The sequence below is a fragment of the Jatropha curcas genome, chromosome 3 (assembly GCF_041381405.1).
Source record: "Jatropha curcas cultivar XTBG-Jc1 chromosome 3, XTBG_Jcur_1.0, whole genome shotgun sequence".
NCBI classification, from domain to species: Eukaryota; Viridiplantae; Streptophyta; class Magnoliopsida; order Malpighiales; family Euphorbiaceae; genus Jatropha; species Jatropha curcas.
The window spans coordinates 27,375-52,100 of record NC_143153.1 but is presented as its reverse complement, the minus strand read 5'-3'; the positions used below and the strand labels follow the sequence as shown (position 1 = coordinate 52,100).

The 24,726-nt window shown below is 35.6% G+C and overlaps 5 protein-coding genes across 7 annotated transcripts; 4 read left to right on the top strand and 1 right to left on the bottom strand.

Moving 5' to 3' along the window:
• On the top strand, positions 1-5,717 carry FAS1 (chromatin assembly factor-1 (FASCIATA1) (FAS1); the record flags this gene model as incomplete). Its single annotated transcript, XM_037639124.2, is given in 12 exon segments — positions 1-328; positions 972-1,071; positions 1,315-1,462; positions 1,542-1,665; positions 1,957-2,324; positions 2,437-2,754; positions 3,552-3,633; positions 3,711-3,848; positions 4,391-4,804; positions 4,966-5,103; positions 5,289-5,337; positions 5,426-5,717. Coding segments are annotated over 12 exon segments (2,374 nt in total), but the record flags the coding sequence as incomplete, so codon positions are not given.
• Positions 5,718-6,559: 842 nt separating this feature from the next.
• LOC105644924 (stearoyl-[acyl-carrier-protein] 9-desaturase, chloroplastic) lies at positions 6,560-8,833 on the top strand. The gene is made up of 3 exons (XM_012230433.3): positions 6,560-6,885; positions 7,326-7,836; positions 7,951-8,833. Exons 1-3 carry the CDS (start codon positions 6,785-6,787, stop codon positions 8,518-8,520), a joined length of 1,182 nt encoding a protein of 393 aa, XP_012085823.1. The 5' UTR covers positions 6,560-6,784; the 3' UTR covers positions 8,521-8,833.
• Positions 8,834-10,413: 1,580 nt separating this feature from the next.
• Positions 10,414-14,299, top strand: SAD (acyl-[acyl-carrier-protein] desaturase, chloroplastic-like). The gene is given in 5 exon segments (NM_001308755.1): positions 10,414-10,472; positions 10,475-10,480; positions 10,482-10,535; positions 12,587-13,091; positions 13,739-14,299. Coding segments are annotated over 5 exon segments (1,185 nt in total).
• Positions 14,300-15,130: 831 nt separating this feature from the next.
• JHL23J11.5 (uncharacterized) lies at positions 15,131-15,921 on the bottom strand. Its single transcript, XM_012230435.4, has one exon. It carries the CDS (start codon positions 15,797-15,799, stop codon positions 15,230-15,232), a length of 570 nt encoding a protein of 189 aa, XP_012085825.1. The 5' UTR covers positions 15,800-15,921; the 3' UTR covers positions 15,131-15,229.
• A 164-nt stretch (positions 15,922-16,085) lies between these two features.
• ELF9 (RNA binding (RRM/RBD/RNP motifs) family protein) lies at positions 16,086-24,597 on the top strand. 3 transcript variants are annotated; one of them, XM_089718663.1, is made up of 15 exons: positions 16,087-16,339; positions 16,764-16,868; positions 17,231-17,365; positions 17,601-17,726; positions 17,845-18,077; positions 18,832-19,062; positions 19,342-19,434; positions 19,511-19,549; positions 20,094-20,183; positions 20,269-20,371; positions 20,549-20,629; positions 22,449-22,525; positions 22,742-22,822; positions 23,748-23,839; positions 24,343-24,597. In XM_089718663.1, the coding sequence occupies exons 1-15, from the start codon at positions 16,273-16,275 to the stop codon at positions 24,464-24,466; spliced, it is 1,677 nt and encodes a 558-aa protein (XP_089574789.1). In that variant the 5' UTR covers positions 16,087-16,272; the 3' UTR covers positions 24,467-24,597. The 3 variants fall into 3 exon arrangements, with proteins under 3 accessions (XP_089574790.1, XP_089574789.1, XP_089574791.1); XM_089718664.1 differs by lacking the exon at positions 19,511-19,549 and having other exon boundaries at positions 16,086-16,339; XM_089718665.1 differs by lacking the exons at positions 16,087-16,339; positions 16,764-16,868 and having other exon boundaries at positions 17,814-18,077.
• Positions 24,598-24,726: the final 129 nt, after the last annotated feature.

The window sequence follows — 24,726 nt, the reverse complement described above, 5'->3', positions numbered from 1 at the left end:
ACTCCAGGGGCTTTTTGTCTATTACAGACAAGAGATGGATCAAGAACTGGGGTTTGGGTTCGGTGCGGATTTGGGTGGAAATGAATGTAATACGCTGAATGGGATGGTGGGATTGTTGATGGAGGAGAGCCAATTGGCGCTGTCCAAATTGGTGGAGGAGATACATGCAAAGTTGTCCAAGGAGAGATTGAAGGACAATGTGACTGTTACGGTGGCGGTGGTGAAGACTGCGGTGTTGTTTGTGGGGCAGAGAATGATGTACGGAGTGCCCAATGTCGATGCTGATGTTTTGGAAGATGAGAGTCAGGATTGTCTCTGGTGTTGGGAGGTATTATTAGTTTTCATGGGCCCTGTTTAAATTTTATTATATTTTAGATTGCATTCTTTTATGTGAACAATGGGTCTATATTGGTAATTGAATTTTATGAAATTCACTTAACTATTCTGAATTATGTTAAGTTGGATATCATGTTTCTATCATTCCGGGGAATTTAATTTATTAAGCCTTTTATGTTGTGTTCAGTTTTTATTTATATTGATTTCTTCGTTGAGGAATTTCTTTTCCTTGGTAGTGGAGCGTTCAGTGGGAATTTCTTGTGTTGCTAGGTTATTGGTTATAATTGCTGTTTTTGATTTTGAGTGTGAGCAATCTAACCTTTGTAGGCGAACTGTGAACAAAAGAAGCTAGGCGGGATTTTGGCACTTACTATTACAAGAAAGCTGCCCTGTAAATTCTGAAGTCTTGGGTTCACCAGAGTACTTGTTCACTGTGTTTTCTAGAGTGTGCATTTATTATGTGTCAATAATTTATTATTGTTCTGCAAATCATCCTGTTGAATGTGTGTGCTTGGTTTGCTATCAGGACATCTTTATATTCTAATACCAATTTCTGTCCTTCGGCGGTTTCCTCTGCTGTTGGTTGTATTTCATCTTGATAACCAGAAATGTGATTTTCATACTTACTGTTGCAGACAAGAGATCTAAAGGTGATGCCAAAATACTTGCGTGGAACTTTAAAAGTTCGGCGGATCTGTCGGAAAAAGATTCATGAGAGAATCAGTGCTGTGTCTGGTAGAAAACATTGCCTTGAATTTATCAATTCTTTTATTTGTTCACTTGTTGTTTTGAGATTTTTCATTTTCTTATTGTGACTGTAATTTATGAACAATTTAATGTGGTTTGATGTTACTAAAGTGAAGATTAAGGTAGTCTAGCCTTTTAGTCTAAGAGGAGAAATATATGAATCATTTTACTGCACCAGTAAAACAAATGAAAATGAATCTTTGAATTTAGATAATGTTTGGGTTATTTCAGCTATGATATCTGCATTACAAAACTCGGAGACTTATCAGAGTTGCAGAACTGATTTAATGAGAGCATCAGGAAAGCTTGCTAAAGCTTTAAAAGAGGCAGAAATTCGTTCATTAGTGGATGGAACGTTACAGAAGAATGGTACAGTGAAGTATGTCTCTGATTTGCTCTATTCTGTTTATTTCCTAAATATGTTTTTTTTTCTTTATTAAACTATTTGAGTATCACAGGGCTGATCAGGAAGCAAAACTAGAACAGAAAGTGCTCATCAAGCAATTGGAGAAAAATAAACGAGAAGTTGAAAAGGAGAAAAAGAGGATGGATCTTGAGCTTCAAAAGGAAAAGAGGCAAATTGTATGTGTGAATCTCACAGTTTTTTTAGTATATGCATTCATTCTCTAGTGTCAACAAGATGACACTTTGTTCATATAATATAATTAGAAATATGTAAAAAGTAAAGCCTTTTTTTCGTTCAGAATGCTAAATGATAACTATGACTTGGGCAGATAAAAAAACCCATAAGTGTGTGTATGCATCATATGTAAAAAACTATATATATCATGTTTACACTGAGCAAAGGATTTCCATTTTGCTGTATTTTCAGAATGTTTTCCATGTCATAGATTTTTTTTTTTTTTTTTTCAGGAAAAAGAGCAGAAGCGATTGCAGGAGGAGGCAGAAAAGGATGAAAAGCGCCGCGAAAAAGAAGAGTCTGAAATGAGGAGACAACTAAAAAAGCAGCAAAAGGAAGTTGAGAAAGAACAACGGCATAAAGAGAAGGAAGAAGCTAAAATGAAAAGGCAAAATGCTATAAAGAAGCAAGCTTCAATAATGGAACGCTTTCTTAAAAGAAGCAAAACTGATTCCCCATGCCAAAATGAGGGAACTTCAATTGAAGAAACCGCACCTGTTTTGTCAGGCAAGAAGAGTGAGAAGATGCCTGAGGCAGTTACCATGGCAATGGATTGTACTCTGTCATCAAACGATGATATTAGAATTGATGATATTCGCAAGTAGCTTCCTTACTCCCTAAAACTTTTTTTTTTTTCTTTTTTCATTCATTTTTTGACCCTTTTTGGGTATTCAACGATTGGATTTGATGATTAAGATTGATGGGCTATGCAGGCTGCACTTATCTTCTTGGCATCACCTAGGTCATGCTATTCGTTCAAATAGGAAGCAGCATTGGAGCATTCGTCAAAAGCCTAAGACTGAATTATTTAAGGAACTCAAGCTAACTACTGCCAGAGAACTTTCTCACGATGGTGAGTTGATTGTAGAGAAGCTTGAAAGTGAATGGGGGGAACAGTCTTCTGATGATAGATTATGTGCAACAAATTTAGAGAGTTCTCTGAATGATAAAAAATGGAAAAGGAGAAAGAAGCTGTTGCAGTTTGATAAGAGTCATAGGCCTGCATTTTATGGTATTTGGCCGAAGAAAAGGTGAACTCTTAACTGTGATTTTATTATGTTTCACAAAAACCACAAACTAAATTAGATGAGCTATGGAAATGTACAAGAGTCATATGCTTTAAAACTGAATCTCTGTAAAATTATGGAAATAGAAATACTCTTTTTTTTTCTGTCTAGTCTGCTTATCATGTTAAGTTGTACTACAAGGTAATGCATGTGCCTTGATTAATTGGTTCACACACAGAGACATATATGCATATTCTGAAGTTAATCCTGTTTAGATTTATTCAAAGTGCAAGATAGGAATGCTTACAGTTTTGAGGGCCAACTGATTTTATATTCTGAAAGAAAATCTTGTGCTAGGAAGGGTGGATGTCCAAATGCACAAACATGTTTATATTTTTGGAGGCTCTAGGCTCAAAAACAAATCTTGTTTCATTTTTAGCCAAATTTTTTTATTGTTTTTACATTTTGTTTGATGACTTGATAAGGCATCTATTCAATAGTTGTTCATGAGTGATACTCGATTTGTCATCTATGGTAGTTGGTAAATCTATGGGTGTTTTTAAACTGCTGAAAGATCTGACATTCGATCTAATTCACTGTTTTGCTGTTTCTTTAAGTTTCTTGTGTGCATTTAATGGATATATATATATATATATATATATATATATATATATATATATATATATATATATATATATTTTTTTTTTTTGATAATGGTGCATTTTGGATTTATAAGCACTTAATTTAGACATGCTTGCACACTGCACTTTGACAGCAGTTGGGTTGGATGTCTAATTGATATTGTTCTGATCCCTTTTCAGTCATGTTGTTGGACCGCGCCACCCTTTTAGGAAGGAACCAGACTTGGATTATGATGTTGACAGTGATGAAGAATGGGAAGAGGTATGATCTAAGTTTTTCTATTAAAATAAGAATTGTAACTAAGAAACTTGATTTCTGTAATGCTTGCTATACCACAGGAGGATCCTGGTGAAAGCCTCTCAGATTGTGATAAGGATGATGAAGAACAGAGTTTAGAGGAAGGATGTTCGAAAGATGATGAAGAAGAAAGTGAAGATGGCTTTTTCGTACCTGATGGATATCTCTCAGAAAATGAGGTAAGAAACTAAGGGGCTGTTTGGTATGGTTTCTGTTTTTAACTTTTTGGTTTTAAGCTTCTGTTTTCCTATGCTAAGAGCTCGTAGCAGGTTGATGAAACATGCAACAACCACTTTTTTTTTTTTTTTTTTCTTTTTGGCAAAAAACTTGTTTATCAATTATAAGATGCCGATGAAAAGTAAATAGATTTTAATAGTGAATATTTCTCTCATATTTGAAAAACAAAAATCAAAAGCCAAAAGCAACTATGCCAAAAAAGCTGAGAGATTCTTGGCAAATTTTGATGTTTTATTTTGCTGTATTTGTTGTGTTTCAATATCCCTAATAACCATGTTGGTTTTATTTTACTACCCATGCCTGGTAATCAATGTTAATGTAATTCTTACCAAAAATGATACTTCCTCTTGCATTGTTCTCTCTCACTCTCACTCAGACATGCTTTTGTGTTAGATAATCTGTCTGGATCATCATTTTTCTTTCCATTTTTCAACTGCAACTTCAAAGGGCTCACTTGTGAACTCTGTTTGCCTTTTGGATTCAGGGAGTACAAGTTGACAGAATGGAAACTGAGCTTTCAGTTGAGAAGGCCAGAGGTTCGCCTAGTAGTAAGCAAGACTCGGAGAGTGAAGAATTTTGTAAATTGCTTCAACAACAAAAGTATCTGAACAATGTGACAGAGACGGCACTAAGGAAAAACCAACCCTTGATTATATTGAACCTAATGCACGAGAAGGTCCCATTGTTTGTGGCAGAAGATTTAACAGGTACTTCTAAATTGGAATGGACATGCTTGGAAGCTCTTAGAGTGCGTAAATTCCCTGGTGGGCCATCTATGGAGATATCAACAGTCGATATACAAGCAGAAGCTCGAGAAGCTTGTGTTTCAAATGGCAAAACCAATAGTACACATGTCTCACCTGCAGCAGCCATACCAGAGTTAGATATGCCTATAGTTGTAAGTTGTACCTATTATTATGGGGTTAAAAAATGTCTACTACTGTAGACTTCTAGTTACCTGAGGGAATACAACGTTTCCTGAAATGCTTGTTTCTTAAGCCTTTATTATATTATGACAACATCCCACGCTATTGCTGCTGACTGGAATCCTCATAACAGGTTTCTACTATTCAGTCTTGCTCGCAGAGTATCAACAAGGTCGTCGATTCCCTCCAGCAGAAGTTCCCTACTGTCTCAAAGTCTCAATTAAGAAACAAAGTTCGTGAGATATCAGATTTTGTGGACAATCGCTGGCAGGTTAGTGTGCTATTTTGGAGATGTATGCCATTTCCACAAGAAGGATGAGGATCTCCCATTATACATAGCGTTTTAATTGACATTTTTGAACAGAATCATTGTCTATACCAAAAATGAACCAGTGCACAAAATTAGGCTCAGAGAAAGTTGAATGAAGTTTCTAAATGTCTGTTCTGATGGTGCAGGTCAAGAAAGAAGTTCTGAACGAGGTTGGCATATCAATATCACCGCCAGGTGACATTTTTAACTAGTTGAACCCTTTACTTACATCACATGATCTGCTACTTGTTCATTGAAGAAGTCTTGTTTTGTGATTAAACAGGTAAGAGCAGGGGAAGGATGCCAAATATTTCCACGTTTTTCTCAAAGAGATGCTTGCCTCCAACTGGTAAAAGCATGAATCCCAATGAGAATTCTCCAGAGTCGTCTCTGAAAGCTGGTTGTTCTGAAGTGGAAGGGCAACGGGGTTGCACCTACTCTCAGCCGTAGCCTCCTAACCTTGCTGATTGATGTTAACCTTTTTGCTTGTAATTACATTACATAAATTCTCCCATGAATGCTTAATGTCGGTAAATTGTCATACATAACGAGACTAACAAGTAACAATTCTTGCAGCTTTGGCTATGTGATTTTACGTTTTATCTAGGTGTTGTATTTTTCGTTTGCACTGAAATTACATCGATGGAGGGCTATTTTATTTTTTCTGGTATTAAAAATCTTCTGTCGTTTTTCTCCAAAATGTTTTAATTAATTTAATTTTTTTTATTGTAAAACATGACCATGAATATATGGTCTTCCAATAAATATATAACAGAAATATTTTGCCTATATAGGCTTCGTGTATCTCACAGGTCCAAGGAAAAATAATAAATATTTTATTTTTAAAAGTTAACAGTCGTCTTAAACGACATGTGCATAGCAAACATGCAACGTCGCCGGTGCTAGAAAATACAACGTGGATTAGAAGAGTTATAAAGCCCAGTCTTTGAACGTGCTATCTTACTAAATCAGCTGCTTGAAATCCCTAATCATTTCAATCATTAATTATTATTTAAAATAATTTAATTTAATAATTAAATCAAACTAAATTCCATTCTAATAATTGCAAAAACATGCCAAAACATTCGCTAGTTTGAACTGGCAACCAAATAAAACCAACAGTCCAAATTAAATTTTGTTTTGTATTGTACAAAAATAGCGATTTATTTTGTTTTGTCTTCTCAATTAAATAATGTCGTTTTGGCTTAAGCTACATGTTGTTTTCATTAAAGCCAACTCTTACGAACGAACTAGTAGCTAACCGATAATTAGAAGAAAAAGAAGAATTATTTTGTCAAAATACAAGTATTTACAATACGTAAGTAAAGATGATAAAACACTGAAAAACCTGAAAAACGAAGAAAAGGGTTTTCCAAGACTTCAAGTCATTTAAAGATGGAAATTGCATTAGCATGCCATGGTGATGGTATTGTAAACACTCAGGTACAAGTTGGAGATGGCAAGCATGTAATTATGAGAGAAGGTAAAGGGTCATCTCAAAGAAACACTCTTTAAAAGCCGTTCCCTCTCCTCTTCTCTTTTGTCGTTCTCTGGTGCACTTCTGTCATCTTCTTTAATTCATTCTCTCCATTTTCATACGTTAGTGGCCATTTAAGAAAACCAAAAGAAGGAAAGAGAAAAAATGATTCTGAATCTGTGCCAAGTAGCCTTCCCAACCCAAAATGCCAAATCTTCCAAAATCTTCATGGCCTCCAGTGTCCACTCCACTACTCCTACAGCAAGGTCAGTTCAATTCTAGTAATTTTTTTCCCACTAATTTTCCAGTTAAAGAAGAAACAGAACGAGGTACTGAAACTGGGTTTAATACAATATGGATAGTCATGATATGTTTTTAATTACTGTATGTTGTTCTTTTTCTCTTGCAACTTGCAAGTATTGCATGTCTAGCTCTGGAGCTTTATTCTTTTTCTTTTTCTTTGCCTTTTTTTTTTTCCGTTCATTCCAAGAATATATGTCCACTTTACTTTTAGAAGTGGGTCAAATATGTTCCTATGCCAATCAAATACAGTAGTTTAATTAATTTCCATATCAGTTACTACTTTTTCTTGTTTTGGCTTTGTCTGCCTTCTTGGCTTGTGAAAAACTATATTAAGTGCTAACTGATTAATTCATCATGTTTATTTATTATGATATATATGTGATCATTAATGGTGTTTGAGCAGGAAAGGGGTGAATTTATTAGAGAAACCCCATTACCGGCCTGCCAAAGAGGTGCAAATTCAAATCACACATTCTATGCCGCCTGAGAAAGTTGAGATTTTCAAATCTTTGGAGGATTGGGCTGAAAAGAATTTGCTTGTGCATTTAAAGGCTGTTGAGAAATGTTGGCAGCCACAAGATTTTCTTCCACAGCCTGAGTCTGAAGGATTCTACGATCAAGTGAAAGAGCTGAGAGAAAGATCAAAGGAACTTTCCGATGACTATTTTGTAGTTTTAGCAGGCGACATGATAACAGAAGAAGCGATTCCAACATATCAGACGATACTTAACACTTTAGATGGAACTCGAGATGAGAGTGGTGTTTCTTTAAGTCCCTGGGCCATTTGGACTCGTGCATGGACTGCTGAAGAGAATCGACATGGCGACCTTCTCAACAAGTATCTTTACCTCTCCGGACGAGTTGACATGAAGATGATTGAAAGGACTATCCAATATTTGATAGGTTGTGGAACGGTAATAAGTCATCAATTTTTCTGAAAAAGAGTATATCATATATATATACATATATATATATATATATATATATATATATTCACAAATGAAAGTTTTTAATCCATTGTTTTGCAGGATTCTAAATTTGAAAACAACCCCTTCTCCGGATTTATATACACTTCGTTCCAGGAGAGAGCAACATTTGTCTCTCATGGCAACACGGCGAGACTGTCAAAGGAGAAAGGAGACACAAAGCTTGCACAGATATGTGGCATAATTGCTGCAGATGAGAAACGGCATGAAACTGCCTATGTTAAGATTGTAGAGAAGTTATTTGAGGTCGATCCAGACGCTACGATCTCGGCATTTGCCGACATGATGAGGAAAAAGATTCAAATGCCGGCCCGCTTGATGTATGATGGTGAAGATTATAACCTGTTCGATCACTACGCAGCGGTTGCTCAGCGTCTTGGAGTGTATACTGCAAAAGACTACGCAGATATTTTGGAATTTCTGATAGGAAGATGGAAAGTAGACAAGTTGAAAGATTTGTCTGGCCAAGGACGTAAAGCTCAAGATTTTATATGCGGATTAGCTCCGAGGTTTAGAAAGATAGAGGAAAGAGCTCAAGAAAGAGTCAAGAAAGCAACATCCAATTCCGATATTCCCTTTAGCTGGATTTTTGGCAGGCAAATTCAAGTTTAAGGTAAAGGGATTTTTATGTTTGGAGAAGACATACCGGAATAATTAATATCTCGAATCTATCATTCACCTGCTTGCATGCAATTTGGCTGGTTGCAGTCGACTGCTATCGCTGCTTCACCTGCATTTAAGTATTATTAATGTTCTTCACCTGTTTGTTTTTTTCTTTTTTACAATAAGCCTGGTTGCAGTGGTAAGTCACCACAGCCCTGCAACTTGAAAACAAGTTTAATTTTCAAAGAGGTCTCTCTTTGAAATTTAGATAAATTCTAAATTAGAGGATGGAATTAAATTTGGTTTTGAGTTTCGACTTCGACTTTTAATCTTATATAACTTTTTCCTTTTTTTTTTTTTTTTTTTTTTTTTTTTTTGTCTTTGGATCGGTTATAATAAAATAATTATTTTTTGAGCAAAACTAACGTGAAATGAACAGAATTGAACCAATAGAATTTAATTAGATTTCTAAACTTAGTTTGTTGTAGCTTGATATTAATAATAGTTTTTAAGCTTCGGTTCAATTCGAAATTAAACCGGCAGTTTGCTGACCCACGGCTCCCTTTAGCTGTAAATATGAAGCCTTAATTATGATTAAATTTTGAGTTAAATTAGACGATTTCTGATAATAAAGTCCGGAACCCATAGTTTATTAAAAAAAGTATTTCTCTTATTTTTAAAAATTTTTGAGATTACTTATGGTTGGATGATTAAAATAAGAAAATTTGCTTTTTTTTAAGATTTTTAATTTGAATACAATATAATGTATAAAAGAATTTCTTAATTAGCATTTCAGATTACTATATATATTATAGATTATGGAGTCCATAATTAATATGATTGAGAATTATGAGTTCCTTCATATTAATGTATTGTGACCAATTAAGAAACTTATAGACTATGGTCCATGGGCTTTGCATTTAAATGATTCATTCATGCTAAAAAACGAGCTAGTGGACTAATAACTGCGAGAAAGTAATAATTATTAAAAAATAATAACAATAATAAAACTTCATTTTCGAAAAAGGAAGAGGACAAAAAAGGATGTGAAACAGCAAAAGATCCATGTGGAATATTTCATTGTTTCCTCCGACTACTATTTCCACGTTTCGTTGCCCTTTCTTTCATCTAACGCCAAACATATGTTTTTTTTTTTTTTTTTTGAAAGAGAAACATATGTTAATATTATGACGTTAAAAACAATGTTCTCTTTTATTATATTGCCCCTCGATTTGCACTTTATTTTCCTCCATCTTTTTTAAAATTAAATATTAAACTTTATATGCTATTTATCTATTTTTGAGCTAATCAACATTGGTCTCAATCTTCTCACCTAATTATCTATATGCTTTTACTTTGAGCTAAGATAGTAGTTGGAATATTACAAATACAACCTCGTAATAAAATAATTTTTAAATATATTAAATCATTATGCAATTTTTTTAATTTGAAAATAAAATAATAACGATAATTATGATTCTTTATTGAGAATTAAAATTAATATTTCAATAGAATTTAATTTTTCAAATTGAATTATAGAAATATATATTGAAATTTGTTTGTGAAATAAAAAAAAAAGAATGAAATGGCAAATAAGTAATAATATGGGAACATGTGGGCTTTTCCCAAACCAACTAGTTAAAATGGAGTTCGTTCCGTGTCTTCCTTTCGCTCACCACCGCTGCCTGTGTCTCACTTTGATGCGTCTGCTTTCTCTCTTTCGCTGGTTTTCCTTCTTCGACCTGGTTGAGCGCGCTCTCTCTCCCTCTCTCTCTCGCCGATGCGTTTTGCCTATAGCCAACAAAAATAGTGTAGCTTAATTTTGATTCCAAAATCTAAGTCTGCTCCTTTTTGTTTGCGTTCGCGCGGGAGAGTGTCCGCAGAGCTAAACAGAGACAAAGAATGGCTCTAAAGCTGAACCAACTAACCTTTCCAGCAACCCACAAGCTCCCTTCCCAAACTCGTTCTGTGAGATCTCCCAGCAGAGTCTTCATGGCTGCCACTCTAGGCTCAACTTCCACCAAGTGAGTCATTATTGTTTTTTCCAGTTTCTTTTTTTTTTAATTCATTTTCTCATAACATTTTATGCACGAATTTTAATTAATATGTATGCTCGCAAATTGATTATTTACTGACTGTCATCCGGATTTTCTTTGTTGATGCTTAACGAGCTCAGTATTGCCACCATTTTCACGCTTTTTTTAAGCAAAGATGGATCCTTTCTGTATTTGAGTCTAAAAAAGCTTAATATTGGGTCGAAATCTGTTTGGTTACATACAATTGATCAACGTTATGTATTCTCTGTAAGTTTTTTTTTTTTTTTTTTTTTTTTTTTTTTTTTTTTTTTTTTTTTTTGATTTGTATTTTTCCTATTGTCTCAACTTGTTTGTCAGTTATTCATGTCGGTGGATTCATTCATTTTTTTCTTAAGAAATTAATGTTAATCTCTATTTTGTTGCTAGGTTCAGTCTTACGTATTTCAAATTTGATCAAACTTTAATCCACTCAACATCTTTCTCAAATATCTCTTAACATTTAATTCATTTTTGCTCTCTTCTTTTTGTCGTTAGTCTATTGTTAGTTGATTCTGTTGTAACCCCACTCTCTACTTTCTTAAGGCTGTTTATTATTTTTTTCGTTGTGATCTCAGCTGATTTCAATTTATGATTATTTTTTAATTTTTTCGAAGCTTGGCTGGAAATTTAGAAAGGAAAACATTGCTGCTGAATATTTGATTTGATATTGAGTTATTGACCAATGTTTTTTCTTTCTTTTTTCATTTTTTTACAAAAAATATTTTTTAATAAGTGTGGTTATTTTCAGTACCATTATTAATATTATAAAGGCGTTTCTATCTGCTCTGAGCATTGGATATGGGGCTTTCTTTTTCCCTTGTATAATTTTGATTTTACGCTGGCTACATTTTATTTTATGCTTTTATTTGTTGAGGGTTAGGTGTGAATTTTAGAATTTGGTCCAGTTGGTTGACTGGTTTGAATGCGTGTGCTATGTTAAATGTCTGTGTTTTTCCTCTTTGGTGGAAATACTTGCTTCTTCTTTAATTTACGCCTTTTCTTTGGGCTATTATAGAATAACATAGTGAAAGGAAGGGAAAAAAAATATAGAGCAAGAAAAGTAGAAATAAGAAGAGTTTATGAAACAAGCCTTAATACATTTATCTTGTAATTCTGTTTCTGTAATCTGAGTGTATATATGAAAGTGATTGGTCATGAATTTTGTTTTTTCTGATCTTCATGTTTTAGTTTTCGTTGTTCGTGATGGATGGGTTTAAATGCTCTCTTTTTATATGGCTTTCAACTGCTTATGTAAGCAACTCAAAAAATATATTTAGAAACCTTTGGACCTGGATTTGATTTTCTGCTGCTCTTGGCATAGTTGGATGCCTTGATTTTCTCCCTCTATTAATGTGTATACCCTAAGAATTTCAGGTACAATTACAGGGAGCTTGATGAGCATTGCACTAAATGTGTTTAAGTACTTATAGATTTTTCAGCCACTTATCTTACCTACTATTTTGCGTGTTTAAATGTCCTTTTTTTATCTGGAAAATGAAAAATCTTCCCCTTTTTGGTGTATGACATACGGAGGTTTCTGTTTCTGAAGATGACAATGCTGCTGTTATGAAATTTTTACTATTCTGTTAATTTTCCTTGCATACCATTTTTAATTGAATCTCTCTCTCATTTAGTCTCTTTTTTGGTTATGACTTCATTATTGCAAAATTAGTTTGCTGGATAGTTGACTTATTTGTCCATCTATATGGTGGCAGTTGGTTGAGTTTGGTTCTGTTTCTTGTATTTGTGTTCATGATTAGTTCATCTTAACTTAAAATCTTACCAACAAAACGCTACTTCTCTCTTTCTCCGAGTTATTTGTTTGAATGTTTTTTCCCCTTACATTCTAATGTTTTAAAGGTCAATTGCATGTGATACACTTATCAAATTAAATAATGAAATGGGGAACATGGTTGATGTATCTATATATTTCTAACTTTGGCTAACCGGAAGTTTCATCCATAACAAGATTATGTGACTTCATTCTTTTATTGGTCTAGAGAGGTTGAGAATCCAAAGAAGCCCTATGGCCCTCCACGAGAGGTACATGTTCAAGTGACTCATTCAATGCCTCCGCAAAAGATGGAGGTTTTTAAATCCTTGGAGGGTTGGGCTGAGGATAACATCTTGGTGCACCTAAAACCTGTTGAGAAATGTTGGCAACCGCAAGATTTTCTTCCAGAACCTGAGTCAGAAGGATTCTATGACCAAGTCAAGGAATTGAGGGAAAGATCAAGGGAACTCTCTGATGACTATTTTGTTGTGCTGGTTGGAGATATGATCACTGAAGAAGCCCTTCCCACTTATCAGACAATGCTTAACACCCTAGATGGAGTTCGGGATGAGACTGGTGCAAGCCTTACATCTTGGGCAGTCTGGACGAGGGCTTGGACTGCTGAGGAGAATAGGCATGGTGACCTTCTCAACAAGTATCTCTACCTCTCTGGAAGAGTGGACATGAAGCAAATTGAGAAGACGATTCAGTATCTGATCGGGTCAGGAATGGTATGTCCCTTGCTTATCTATCCAATAAGTTTTGCTTATTTGACATTGTCATAAATAAATTTCCTCTGAAAACCATATGCATGTGAGGAAACCTGCTATTTTTGTTGAAATTTGTAGTTCTTTAGTTGAACTTAGGACCTCAGATCCAGTATTAAAGACATCCTTTTGATAATGTAATTGCCTGTGAAACCAAATATATGTCCTGCCTCTGCTCGCGTTCAGGAGGAGTCTCAGGTTGTTTGTGTGAGTGTCCTCTTTTTGGCCTGTTATCCAACTGTTAGGTGTAGCTGCCAGACAATTTCTTTTATGTTGTTTCAAAGTGAGAAGGTTTAATGAAAATCAGAAGGCACATGGATAAGTAATTGGCAACCTTTCAAGATTTTGATGAGAGAAGTTACTGTATATGTTTACATGACTAGCTTTAACAGTACAACCATACAGTCACTCATACTGTATGACTGAGCACAATGTAGCAACTGTTGTGAAGCTTTGTCACATCCAGTGGAAGCCTTCACTGGACTGTTTATACCAATTCCTTGACGTTTTTATGGTCTTCTGCTTGTTTAATGGGAGAGATTGATCTCCTGATCAAATAACGTTGTGTCAAATTGTAATTTATTTTCATTTTCAATGTTTGTGCTTTGTAGGATCCTAAAACAGAAAACAACCCATACCTTGGTTTCATTTACACTTCATTCCAAGAAAGGGCAACATTCATCTCCCATGGGAACACAGCTAGACTAGCCAAGGAGCATGGGGACATGAAATTGGCCCAGATATGTGGCATCATTGCTGCTGATGAAAAACGCCATGAAACTGCCTACACTAAGATTGTGGAGAAGCTCTTTGAGATTGACCCAGATGGAACTGTCTTGGCTTTGGCAGATATGATGAGGAAAAAAATCTCCATGCCAGCCCACTTGATGTTTGATGGGAAGGATGATAATCTTTTCGAACACTACTCTGCTGTTGCCCAACGGATTGAAGTCTACACTGCCAAGGACTATGCTGATATTCTTGAATTTCTGGTAGGAAGATGGAAGGTAGAGAATCTAACAGGTCTTTCTGGTGATGGGCATAGAGCTCAGGATTTCATATGTGGATTGCCTGCAAGAATTAGAAGGTTGGAAGAGAGGGCTCAGGGAAGGGCCAAGCAGTCATCCAATGTGCCATTCAGCTGGATTTTTGGAAGAGAACTGAAGGTTTAAGCACAGGATGCGACCAACTGCTGCCACCGAAGTAATCACCAAACTGAAAATTGGCTATATTTTGATGTCCTTTGTATGAGAGTGCTTGTGCGAGGAAAGGCATTGTAGACACGTGTTATTAGGATGGTTGCATTTTATCTCTCGAAGGAAGGACAACTAGCCAATAGAATGTTAGACCGAAATAGGTGTGCGTATTTTTCTTTGCCCTCTTCCAACTTATAAACATCAAAGGTTGTTTCTATAAACTGTGGGTGTACGAGGTGTTAAGTTTTTGTGAGTTAGATGTAACTCTTTATCTAGTATTTACTCAATGGAGCTAAATAATGTAGAAGTTGTGTATCATTTAGGTATCTATTCTCGAGCAGGAGTCCTTGTTTACTTTACCTATCTCTCAATAACAATAGGGCTCAAACAGAACCGCCGGAATACTAGTTTGAGATTTGTGGCTGTCTCTCAGTGCTTTTTCTACTAGTATATCCCCATACTATTGTTGTTAAGGATCTCTGCTCTGCCATGCACTGATACCACAAGTTGGTCAGAACAATCAAAATTCACCTATACTGAGCTAACTAGCTGGGGTTTTGGAATCACAGCTTCTGAACAGTTTTCTTTTCTTTCAATTGATTCTTTATATCATAGCTTAAATGTCCGAATCTGAAAGAAAGGGGCAACGGAATAACAAAAATTTGAAAAAATAAGGCGAAAGTTTCATTAAAATATAATGCTATTCAATATCCTGTAGCATTTTCCTTTCATAAATAAACCCCAAAAAAAAAAAAAAAAAAAAAAAAAAAAAAAAAAAAAAAAAAACAGAAGAAAAATAACAAATAATTGAATCAACAAAAATAAATAAATAAATAAATATGCGGAAGCACCACCACGCCAATACTATCACAATTACAACAGCCATATGTAAGATCAAACCCAAGATTAGACTTGGAAAGGCCATGGCCAATCCTTCAAGTCCTCTTCTTGCTGCACCTTGGCAGATCTTCTCATAGCAGTATTACCACCACTAACGTCGCCACCCTCCACATAGGCATAATACTTCAAGAAAAATGCAAGAGTAAGAACCACCCACTCCAAACAGAAAACCAACACACACAGCCCACCAGCAAGCTTCAATATCACTTCACCATCCTCTTCTCTTACATATGACTTCAATTGCCCTAGGAAATCCCCTGTCCTAGTAAATATCAACACCGACACCGATCCTTGAAATATTGCCGTAAGCACTGTGGCCACCATGTGTGCAGCATACCACCTGTTGGTCCCTGATGAGGCAGCTGCACAACCTGATACTGCCCCAATAATTGTCAATACATGGAGGAGAATTAGAAAGAACCCGCATATTGAAGGCACCAGTCGAAGCGAAAGGGTTAAGAATATGCAACTAGAGGCTGCTCCCAGTAGAATGTAGTTGCAGAACAAGAAGACCTTGTGGGTGTGATGGTGAGATTGAGAAATTGAATGCGTGTTGCCTAAAGTGATGCCACCCATTTGCTGCTGCTTTTTTTCTTTTTTAAGAATGAGGTTTTTTTTTTCTCTCTTTGTGACAAAGGGTAGCTATTCTTTGATCTACAGATGAGAGGATATTGATTCTTTCTGGGGAGGAAAGGAAAGTGTTGTAGAGAGATATAGTAGGAGTCAATGGTGAGGCTAACGGTCACATTGACAATGTGACCGTTAAAGGGAATAAAGGGTCCCCTCTTGGTAACGGCTAGTTGATTGGAAAACAGAATTGGGCTTTAACATTACCCAGTTCGTGGTCTATCAATTTTGGGCTTCGATGAGCCCCGAGCTGCCCCATTTTATATGTGAACAGTCCGCGAAAGGATTTATCGTTATCCTTAAACTCGGATGTAGCAATTATGGTATCCAAACAGTCCGAACATTTTCTACCGTCTTCCATTTAGCTCGCACTCAGTTCGTCCTCGTCAGAAGTATAGAGCAATTTCGTTTCAGGTAAAACGATGTCGTCTGTAGACGGTTCTCAGGATCACCCGTACCAACCACCACAACACTCCGAACAACCTTCTGGTTAGTATCGTTACTTGTAATTTATCAAATCTGTGAATCGAATTTGATTAATTTAGCACAAAGTGATATTATATCGTTTTTGGTTCTTCTAATGCAAATCGTAGTTGTTTGCGTGTGCCTATATTTGTTATCTGCATTATATTTCCTCTCAGAATTAATTTGCTAATGTTGCTTTCCACCAAAGAATCAAACTCGAAATGAGTTGGCTAATTAAGGCCCTCCAATATGGACGATGCTTTCAATTTTATTAGGTTTTTTGCTACTTTATTCAAAGAAGTAGTTGAATGCACAAAAATAATCCCCTATTAGTCTATCTGGATGCCATTTTCATGTGCATTCTTGTTTATGCTTGTGACTTGTTCAGCTATTGTTTGAACTGTTAGTTTAAGTACTGATATTGTTGTTTCTGATCTTGTATGTGCAGGACATGGCTTTGAGGGGACTCATAGTGCGGTTGAAGAGGTGGGTTGGTATATTCTTGGTGAAAATCAACAACATCTCGGACCTTATGCGTCTTCTGAGCTGCGTGGTGAGTTTACATGTTTTGACCGAGTGATTTTGGCAGTTGTCAATATATGAAGTTTGGGATGTGGAATAGTTGTCTTGAATCTGGTGCTTTTTTTACAAAAAGGATTGTATTGTTTTGTTGAATGAAAAAGATGGAATAGAGGACAAAATAAGTTTTGCTTGTATTTGGGAATTTAAATTTCTTGTTGATTTTCAATGCGAGGGCTCAAATTTACCCTGGTGAATTTTCTCTCCTTTCTTGAATTTCAGTTCTACCAGTAATCAATAGCACGGTTTCAGGACAATTGTTCCATGTGTAACTTGTTCAATTGGTCTAATGAGCTATTGAAACATCTACTTTGCTTCTTTACTGCGCCTGCACAGAGCATTTCTTGAATGGATACCTCTCAGAAAGTACGCTTGTATGGTCTGAAGGAAGAGTTGTATGGCAGCCATTGTCATCAATTCCTGAATTAATATCAGGAATTTCTCAACAGAAAGCTGATTCCTCTATTGCAGGTGAACATCTGCCTTTTCTTTTCAAATGAACTGTGTTTGTCATGTGTATCCATGCAATTTTCTAATTTATTTATATGCTTTTCAAAACACATAATATACTGTTTGGTAAGCTGTAATGTAATGTAGTGCATTCAAATGCATTTGATTACGTTACACTACGTTCCATCACCAAACAGAGCCTTAGTGTTTCTGTGTCTTGGCTGATGGTTCTAAACTCTTGATATTTATTCTCCAGCCCGCACCAACAGTGATAATGAGTTGGAGAAGTCAGATGACGTTGAAGAGACCGAGAGAGGCAATGTTGGCTTCAAAAATGAATCTCATTCTACCGATAAAGAGCAAGCTAAGGACTCTTCTTCAGGTTAAGGATTTTATTTTTATTGCATTTTTCTTCTCTCTCCTCCTTCCCTCATGCGTCCCCCTATCTCTCCTCTTCTGTCTCCTGCAGAAGGTGATTTATGTTGTGATATATTTCACAGTGCCCTTCAGTGATGATGATGCTGAATTTGAGAAATGGCAGCGAGAGGTTAGAGACGCTGAAGCTGAGGCACAACAGCTGAAAAATGGCTCTGATTCTGGCAGTATTGGTGCTGGTGTTGGGTTAGATGATTATGATAGAGCTATGTCGCCACCAGAGGGTGAGGAAGAATTTACGGATGATGATGGAACTACATACAAGTGGGATAGAGGTCTTAGAGCATGGGTTCCTCAGGTTGGCTGATTTTTTTTCCCCAATTTTCCGGTTTTTTCTATTGTGCAAAATCAGTTAGTTTGAGAGTTGCAACTGAAACTTTATTTTGGATTTTCTGATCAGGCACCATGTTAACCACATTCATGTATTCATGATATTATTTGTTAGCAGAATAGTGTGTTTGTATACATGTGTGTATATGTGCAATTTGTGCTTCTGTCTACTCATTGTCTTTTGTGAATTTCATTTAATGGTGGAATCTCAGGCTGCTATTCATGATTGAACAATGTGCCATTATTAATTCAGCAGTCAACTCTTATCTAGCAATGGTTTTTATAAGTCACTTATAATTATCAGTTATCAGTCAATGTCAACATAGTCTATGATAAATATTATTATAATCTTGTTAGGTCAAAGATTGCTTCTGAAACTTCCATCAGTTTAGCCAAGTTGGTTGATTCTATCGCTTTTATTGATTTTGAGAATGTCCTGCGATGTGTGGGAACATGCGTATGTATCTCTCCTCCTTTTATTCTTTTACTTTTTTTTTTTCCAAATTTTTTTGGGTGGGTAAAGTGCCCTGAAGATTTGCATCTCAAGAGGCAAAATAGTGAACAGCTATTTTGTGAGCTTCAGATTTTGAATACATGAGTAGACTTGTTTTATTGATTTTGTTTGGAGTTCATTGTAATATATTGACTATGTGGCCTAGTATAACTCGGTGTTGTTGTTAAATGCACGGTAGAATTTTCATATTGTTGATTGATATATCCAGGATGACACATCAAGCATGGGTGGGCAATATGGGTTAGATGAAATGACCTTCTTGCAAGAAGAGGAAGTTTTTCCAACTGTGAATATTGAAGATGCAGCTTCAAAAGAAAAATTTAATGGTACTAGTGATACACTGGAACCAAAACACAATGGCAAGAGGAAATTGATGGATATGCAAACTGATAATAATGAAAAGCAACCAGATAAAAAGGAAAAGCAAGCTGATAATAAGGTCTTCTCTTTATGCCTCCTCTCTCATTTCATGTATTTTACCTATTGGAAGATGTTTCTATTTTAGGCAATTTTGTTAAGCTTTTTTATACCTAAAAGCTTGTTTGCGGGATGATGCCATCATCATAAACCATTTTGGGACAAAAATTATGAAGATGAATCAAGTGTAATAAATAATGATTGTGAAATGATGATGCCTTTATCCTCAATTGGCCTTCTAGGCTTGTGTGTGTATTTTCTGGTTTTTCTGATGCCCCTATTTGTTTTCTTACTTTTGCAGGAAGCCAATAAGGCCCCTGATAGTTGGTTTGAATTGAAAGTCAATACACATATTTATGTTACTGGGTTGCCCGATGATGTCACAGCTGAAGAAGTAACTCATAACACTATTTTGTCATATTCTATTATAGTTTTCTTAGCAAGAAACTCACATGTGGAAATTTATTTAGGTGGTAGAGGTATTTTCCAAGTGTGGGATTATCAAAGAGGTAGAGTGGCTATATTATTTAAATTTATGGTTGAAGGGCCTAATTTTTCTTTTGCTTATGATGCTGAGTTTCCGTGAGAAAGTTGGGGATTATATGAAACCTGTGTGTTACTATTGAATAAGCAAAAATGAACTTCTCTCATACTAATCAGCATCCATGGGAGCTGATGGGTTTGTTTTTTAATTTTTATTTTCTTATGTTTCAGGAACTATTGTTGTTTAAATAATCATTAATTAAGTATAGTATCATGAACTGTAATTCTGAAATTATTTAAATTCAATGGTTAAGTCTTCTTGTGAAGAGAAGTAGAGGAGAGAGCTAATTTCTTTTAGAGACTTTGATGATTTTTTATGAACTTGCATCTGAGACTGATATAGTTGAGGAGGATTGAAATTAGCAAGATGAGCTGGGGAAGAAATATTGATAACTCATAGACAAATAATTAAAATGCTGTAATGTTTCTAGTTCTTTATATATTCTTGTATCCCCTATACAATCTAATTTTTCAAATTGTACATCTGACGAGGAAATCCGAACTATACAGGATCCTGAAACGAAAAAGCCTCGCGTGAAGATCTATGTTGACAAAGAAACAGGAAGAACAAAGGGGGACGCATTGATTACGTATTTAAAGGTAATTTTATGTTGTGCTTCTGAGCCTATGACTTGTGATGGACAAGAAGAATTTTACATAGTATATTTTTATGATTATACACTAGGAACCATCAGTTGATCTGGCTATGCAAATTTTGGATGGAACGCCTTTACGTCCGGGTGGCACAATCCCTATGTCGGTCAGCCGAGCCAAGTTTGAGCAGAAGGGTAATAAATATAATCTGATAGTTTGTTTTTCCATCTTGATTGGTTTTGCTGATGAGGATTTTAAAATTATTCTTCGTCTTTTGTGTTGAGTGTGGAAGATGTCTCTATATTATTCAGTATAAGCAATTATTTTATTGAATTGTTATTACTAACAAGCCTTGTTTATGATAAATGTAGGGGATAGATTTATACCCAAAAAAGTAGATAACAAGAAGAAAAAGAAGCTAAAACGTGTCGAGGAGAAGATACTTGGTTGGGGTATGTTCTCATCTCAAACCTATGATAATAATTATGGTGTTGACATCATGGCATTCCATTTTGATTTTACAAAATTTCATAAATGTTGCAGTTAAAAAGTTCATTGTTACTTACATTTGTCCCCCTATCTTCTGGAATCATAAACTTTCTTTTGTGTTATTGCTGCCAAATATGTAATTTAGGATCTTTGCCAAGATTTAAATTTAACAAAGTGCAGTCAATTCAGATTTTTAGGCTTTCTTCTTTAGAAAGATGGTATGATAGATGTAGATGAAATCCATAGATTAAAGTACGATGGATGTAATGGAGAAGTGATGCGGGCATGCTATGTGATAGGAAGATACCTAACAAAGTGAAAAGCAAGTTCTAAAGGACGACTGTGAGATTTGCAATGTTATATGGGAATGGGCACTGAGTGCACAACATGTTCACAAGATGCATGTTGCAGAGACGCGATAAGATGGATATATGGTCACATAAGATCGGACAAGATTAAAAATGGCCTCATTCTACAAAGAGTGTGAGTAGCACTTGTTAGAGATAAAATGAGAGTATGACATTTGAGATGGTTCAGTCATGTCTTTTGTAGGCCCTCAAGTGTCCCGGTTTGAAAGTGTGATACTTTGCTAAATGGAGAAGAGGTAGATCTAGATTTACATAAAGGGAAGTTATCACAAAAATATCATGTCTCTTGACATTAGCATAGATTCAACTGTGAATAGAGTATTATGGAGATAAAGGAATAGTATAGCTGACCCCAACTAGTTTAGGATTAAGGCTTAGTTGTTGTACTTGTTGCTGCTAATATTTATATTTAAGTTTAACCGACTCATACCAGCAAGTTGCTAAATATCTCTTTACATTTCACCCTTTATTGGCTCATTTCTGAGAGTAAAGTAGAATGCAGTGTAGCATAGTGACCGTTATCATGATCTAAATTGAACTGTTGAAACTTTTGGGAGGAAATTGACTCTACTATGACTTGAAATATGAATAGTCAGGTTTATAGTTAAAGACATGAGTAATAATATCCTATACTCTCCACCGGCAGGGCAATCTTTTCTATGGCAGTATTTTTCTAAGGACACACATAGATTTTGGTGTGGAAGAAAGTTATTGTTATGTTCATTCTCTTTCATTTTTTTAAGGACATACGGAGTTTTCATACTGTATTTGCTGCTTGTGGTGACACATTGTTTATATTGTACACTGTGTTTCCCTATGTAACTAGATACAATTCTTGTCTTGTTCATCACTCTTTTTTGTGGTATTTATCCTTGATTATATAGCAACCAGATTCCTTCTATATGGAGAGACAAAAATGGAAAAAAGGTCGGGATCAGTTGTATGCATATGTCACCTCCTCTACATTGTATTTATGTTTTGAAGGAGCTTGTACTCCTTTGTAGTCCATCATGTACTATGATATATATGCATTATGTTTTGCTGTGTATGTGTGTGTACAAGTCTTATGTGAAATAAAAAGAAGTTTTCTGATACCGACTTTTGGTGCTAGGTTCAAGATGTGAAATTTATAGGTGATTATGGTTCTGTATGATCTGTCATGTAGCATCTCAACATTGTTTATTCTAAGATACATGGTGTTGGCGTGTTGCATATTGGTTTGCTCTCATATTGAGGGAATTATTATGTAACATATGAGCTTGAAGAAAGTTTATTATGTTTATCAGGGGCAGAGTTATCCTTAACTCTTCTCTGTTGGCTCCTTGAGACATGAGCTTTTCTTGAGGCTTCATCTTTTCGTGAATGGTATGCTGTGTGGATAACTGACACCATGCATGTTCCTTATATGGCACAGGTGGTCGCGATGATGCAAAGGTGTTAATTCCAGCTACTGTTGTTCTTCGTTACATGTTCACTCCTGCTGAAATGAGAGTAAGGCTGACATCATTTTTGGGAAATATGTGCACTATTTGGGGAATATTGAGGCTAACGTCATTTTTCTGTTTATGTTGCAACAATTAATGTCAATTAATACAAGCTGTATCAAATTGGAAAATTAGAATAATTAGGACAATTTATTCCATTACCAGATTAAGATCATCAATTCTCATTCTGAATTATGATTTGGACTTCTCATTTTGTTAATAGGCTGATGAGAATTTACGTTCCGAACTGGAGTTGGATGTTAAAGAGGAATGTGTAAAGCTTGGTCCGGTTGATTCAGTCAAGGTAACTTAAATGGTTCTCTTCTTTACCCCATATCTTCCATAGAGCGCTGTCCCAAATTGTACCAAATAAATAGGGAGTGAATGAATGTGTAAAGCTTGGTCCTGTTTATTCTGTTAAGGGAACTGAAATGATTCTCTTCATAAGCAATGTCCCAAATTGTCCCAAATAAAATGGGGAATGAATGATCACACGTACTCATTTTCTCAACATCTTCACTTCTGGGAACATGAGAGATACTGGTTCTCAACATCTTCACTTCTGGGCACATGAGAGATACTGGTCTCTTAGTACAAAATTTAATACTGTTGGCTTATTTAATGTCAGCACATAATTTCTTTCATTTATGTCATGTTACATACTTTTGGTTTAGTTCTGTTTCTCATTAATAGATGTGTAGTCTTTTGTTTTACTATAATGATTATGTTGATGCTGTGGGAACTACGTGATGCTGATATTTATTTTCTGGCTTTTCACCTTTAGCTTGCCCAGCGTAAATGTAGTCGGATCAGTCAAAAACTAGTAGTTCGTGATTATTTAGTATCATTGATTTTATTCTCTTATTTTTTTTTTTTTTTTTAATTCTCCTAACCTTATACATTGACCAAGTGAGACTGACCCATAAATTCGTTCTAGAAAACAAAATTCTCTCTATCTTCATTTATGAAATATTTTTCGGTCCTGGTTGAAAGTTTAGTTCTCATTTACCTATATGGTTATTTTCAGTGATCTTTTCTACCTTAAACCTGCATTCCTATATTCACTGAGAAACTTTACTGGTGAAAGTTCTCCTCACCAGTTGTATTTCTTGGGGGCTGGTGCCAAAAATCTCAGTGTGCTTGTACAAGGATAACTTTTATATTTAAGCTAGTGTGCTTGCATGTTTGAATCTCTGTTCATCAATTGTTGTGGTTCCATTTTGGTGCAGGTATGTGAGAATCATCCACAGGGTGTTGTGTTAGTAAGATTTAAGGACAGGAAGGATGCGCAGAAGTGCATAGAACTGATGAATGGACGATGGTAAATTCATTTTTTCAATAATGATGATATAAGTGCCATTAAATGTCACTCGAGCTGTCATATAAGTTTTTGCGATAATAACCCCAAAACCCCAAAACCCCACCCTTTCCCAACCTCCCTCCCTCCCTCTATCTTTTTCACTTTTTGGGTTAGCTAGTGTTAAATATTAATAATAGATATCTGCAGCTGATCCATGTAGTTGAATGGAGTACAAGATCCATGATCTCAAGTCTATGTAAGAATCAGACATGTGACGTAAAAATATCAGCATCATAGAATATTATAGCTTTTCTTTTCAGGTTGCTGTTTGTTTTGTCATTATTGTTTTTTGGAACCTGACATTTGAGATTGAACTGGGGTGGCATGATTTTGATGTTATTTCTCCCTTTCTTCACAAACATGTTGAGACGCGAGAGAGATGGAATATTTTTATTAGAACAGGGTTTTCTTAATTAAAAATTTCTATCGTTAATATTCATGATTTTCTTCATGTTCTCCTTCAGGTTTGGTGGTAGACAAGTACATGCTAGTGAGGATGATGGATCAGTTAATCATGCTATAGTAAGAGATTATGCCGAGGACACTGCACGGCTAGAGCAATTTGGAGCAGAACTGGAAGCTGATTAAGTTGATATGTACACGACAATGGCAAATTTTGTACTGAAAATACATGTTGTCTAGGTTAGTCATATGGTATCTAAAGGGGAAAATGAAATCGTTTGATACAATTGCCTTCGTAAATTTGCATTTGTTCATCACCCTCAGTTGCATTTCTTTTTCCTAAGTGGGCGATTAGGGAGGCAAGAGGATTAGCTAGTAGTCAGCATATATTTTCGCCTTGTAGTGGTGAATGTGCTTTGCTCCAGGTCATTTGAGGCGAGTGACCT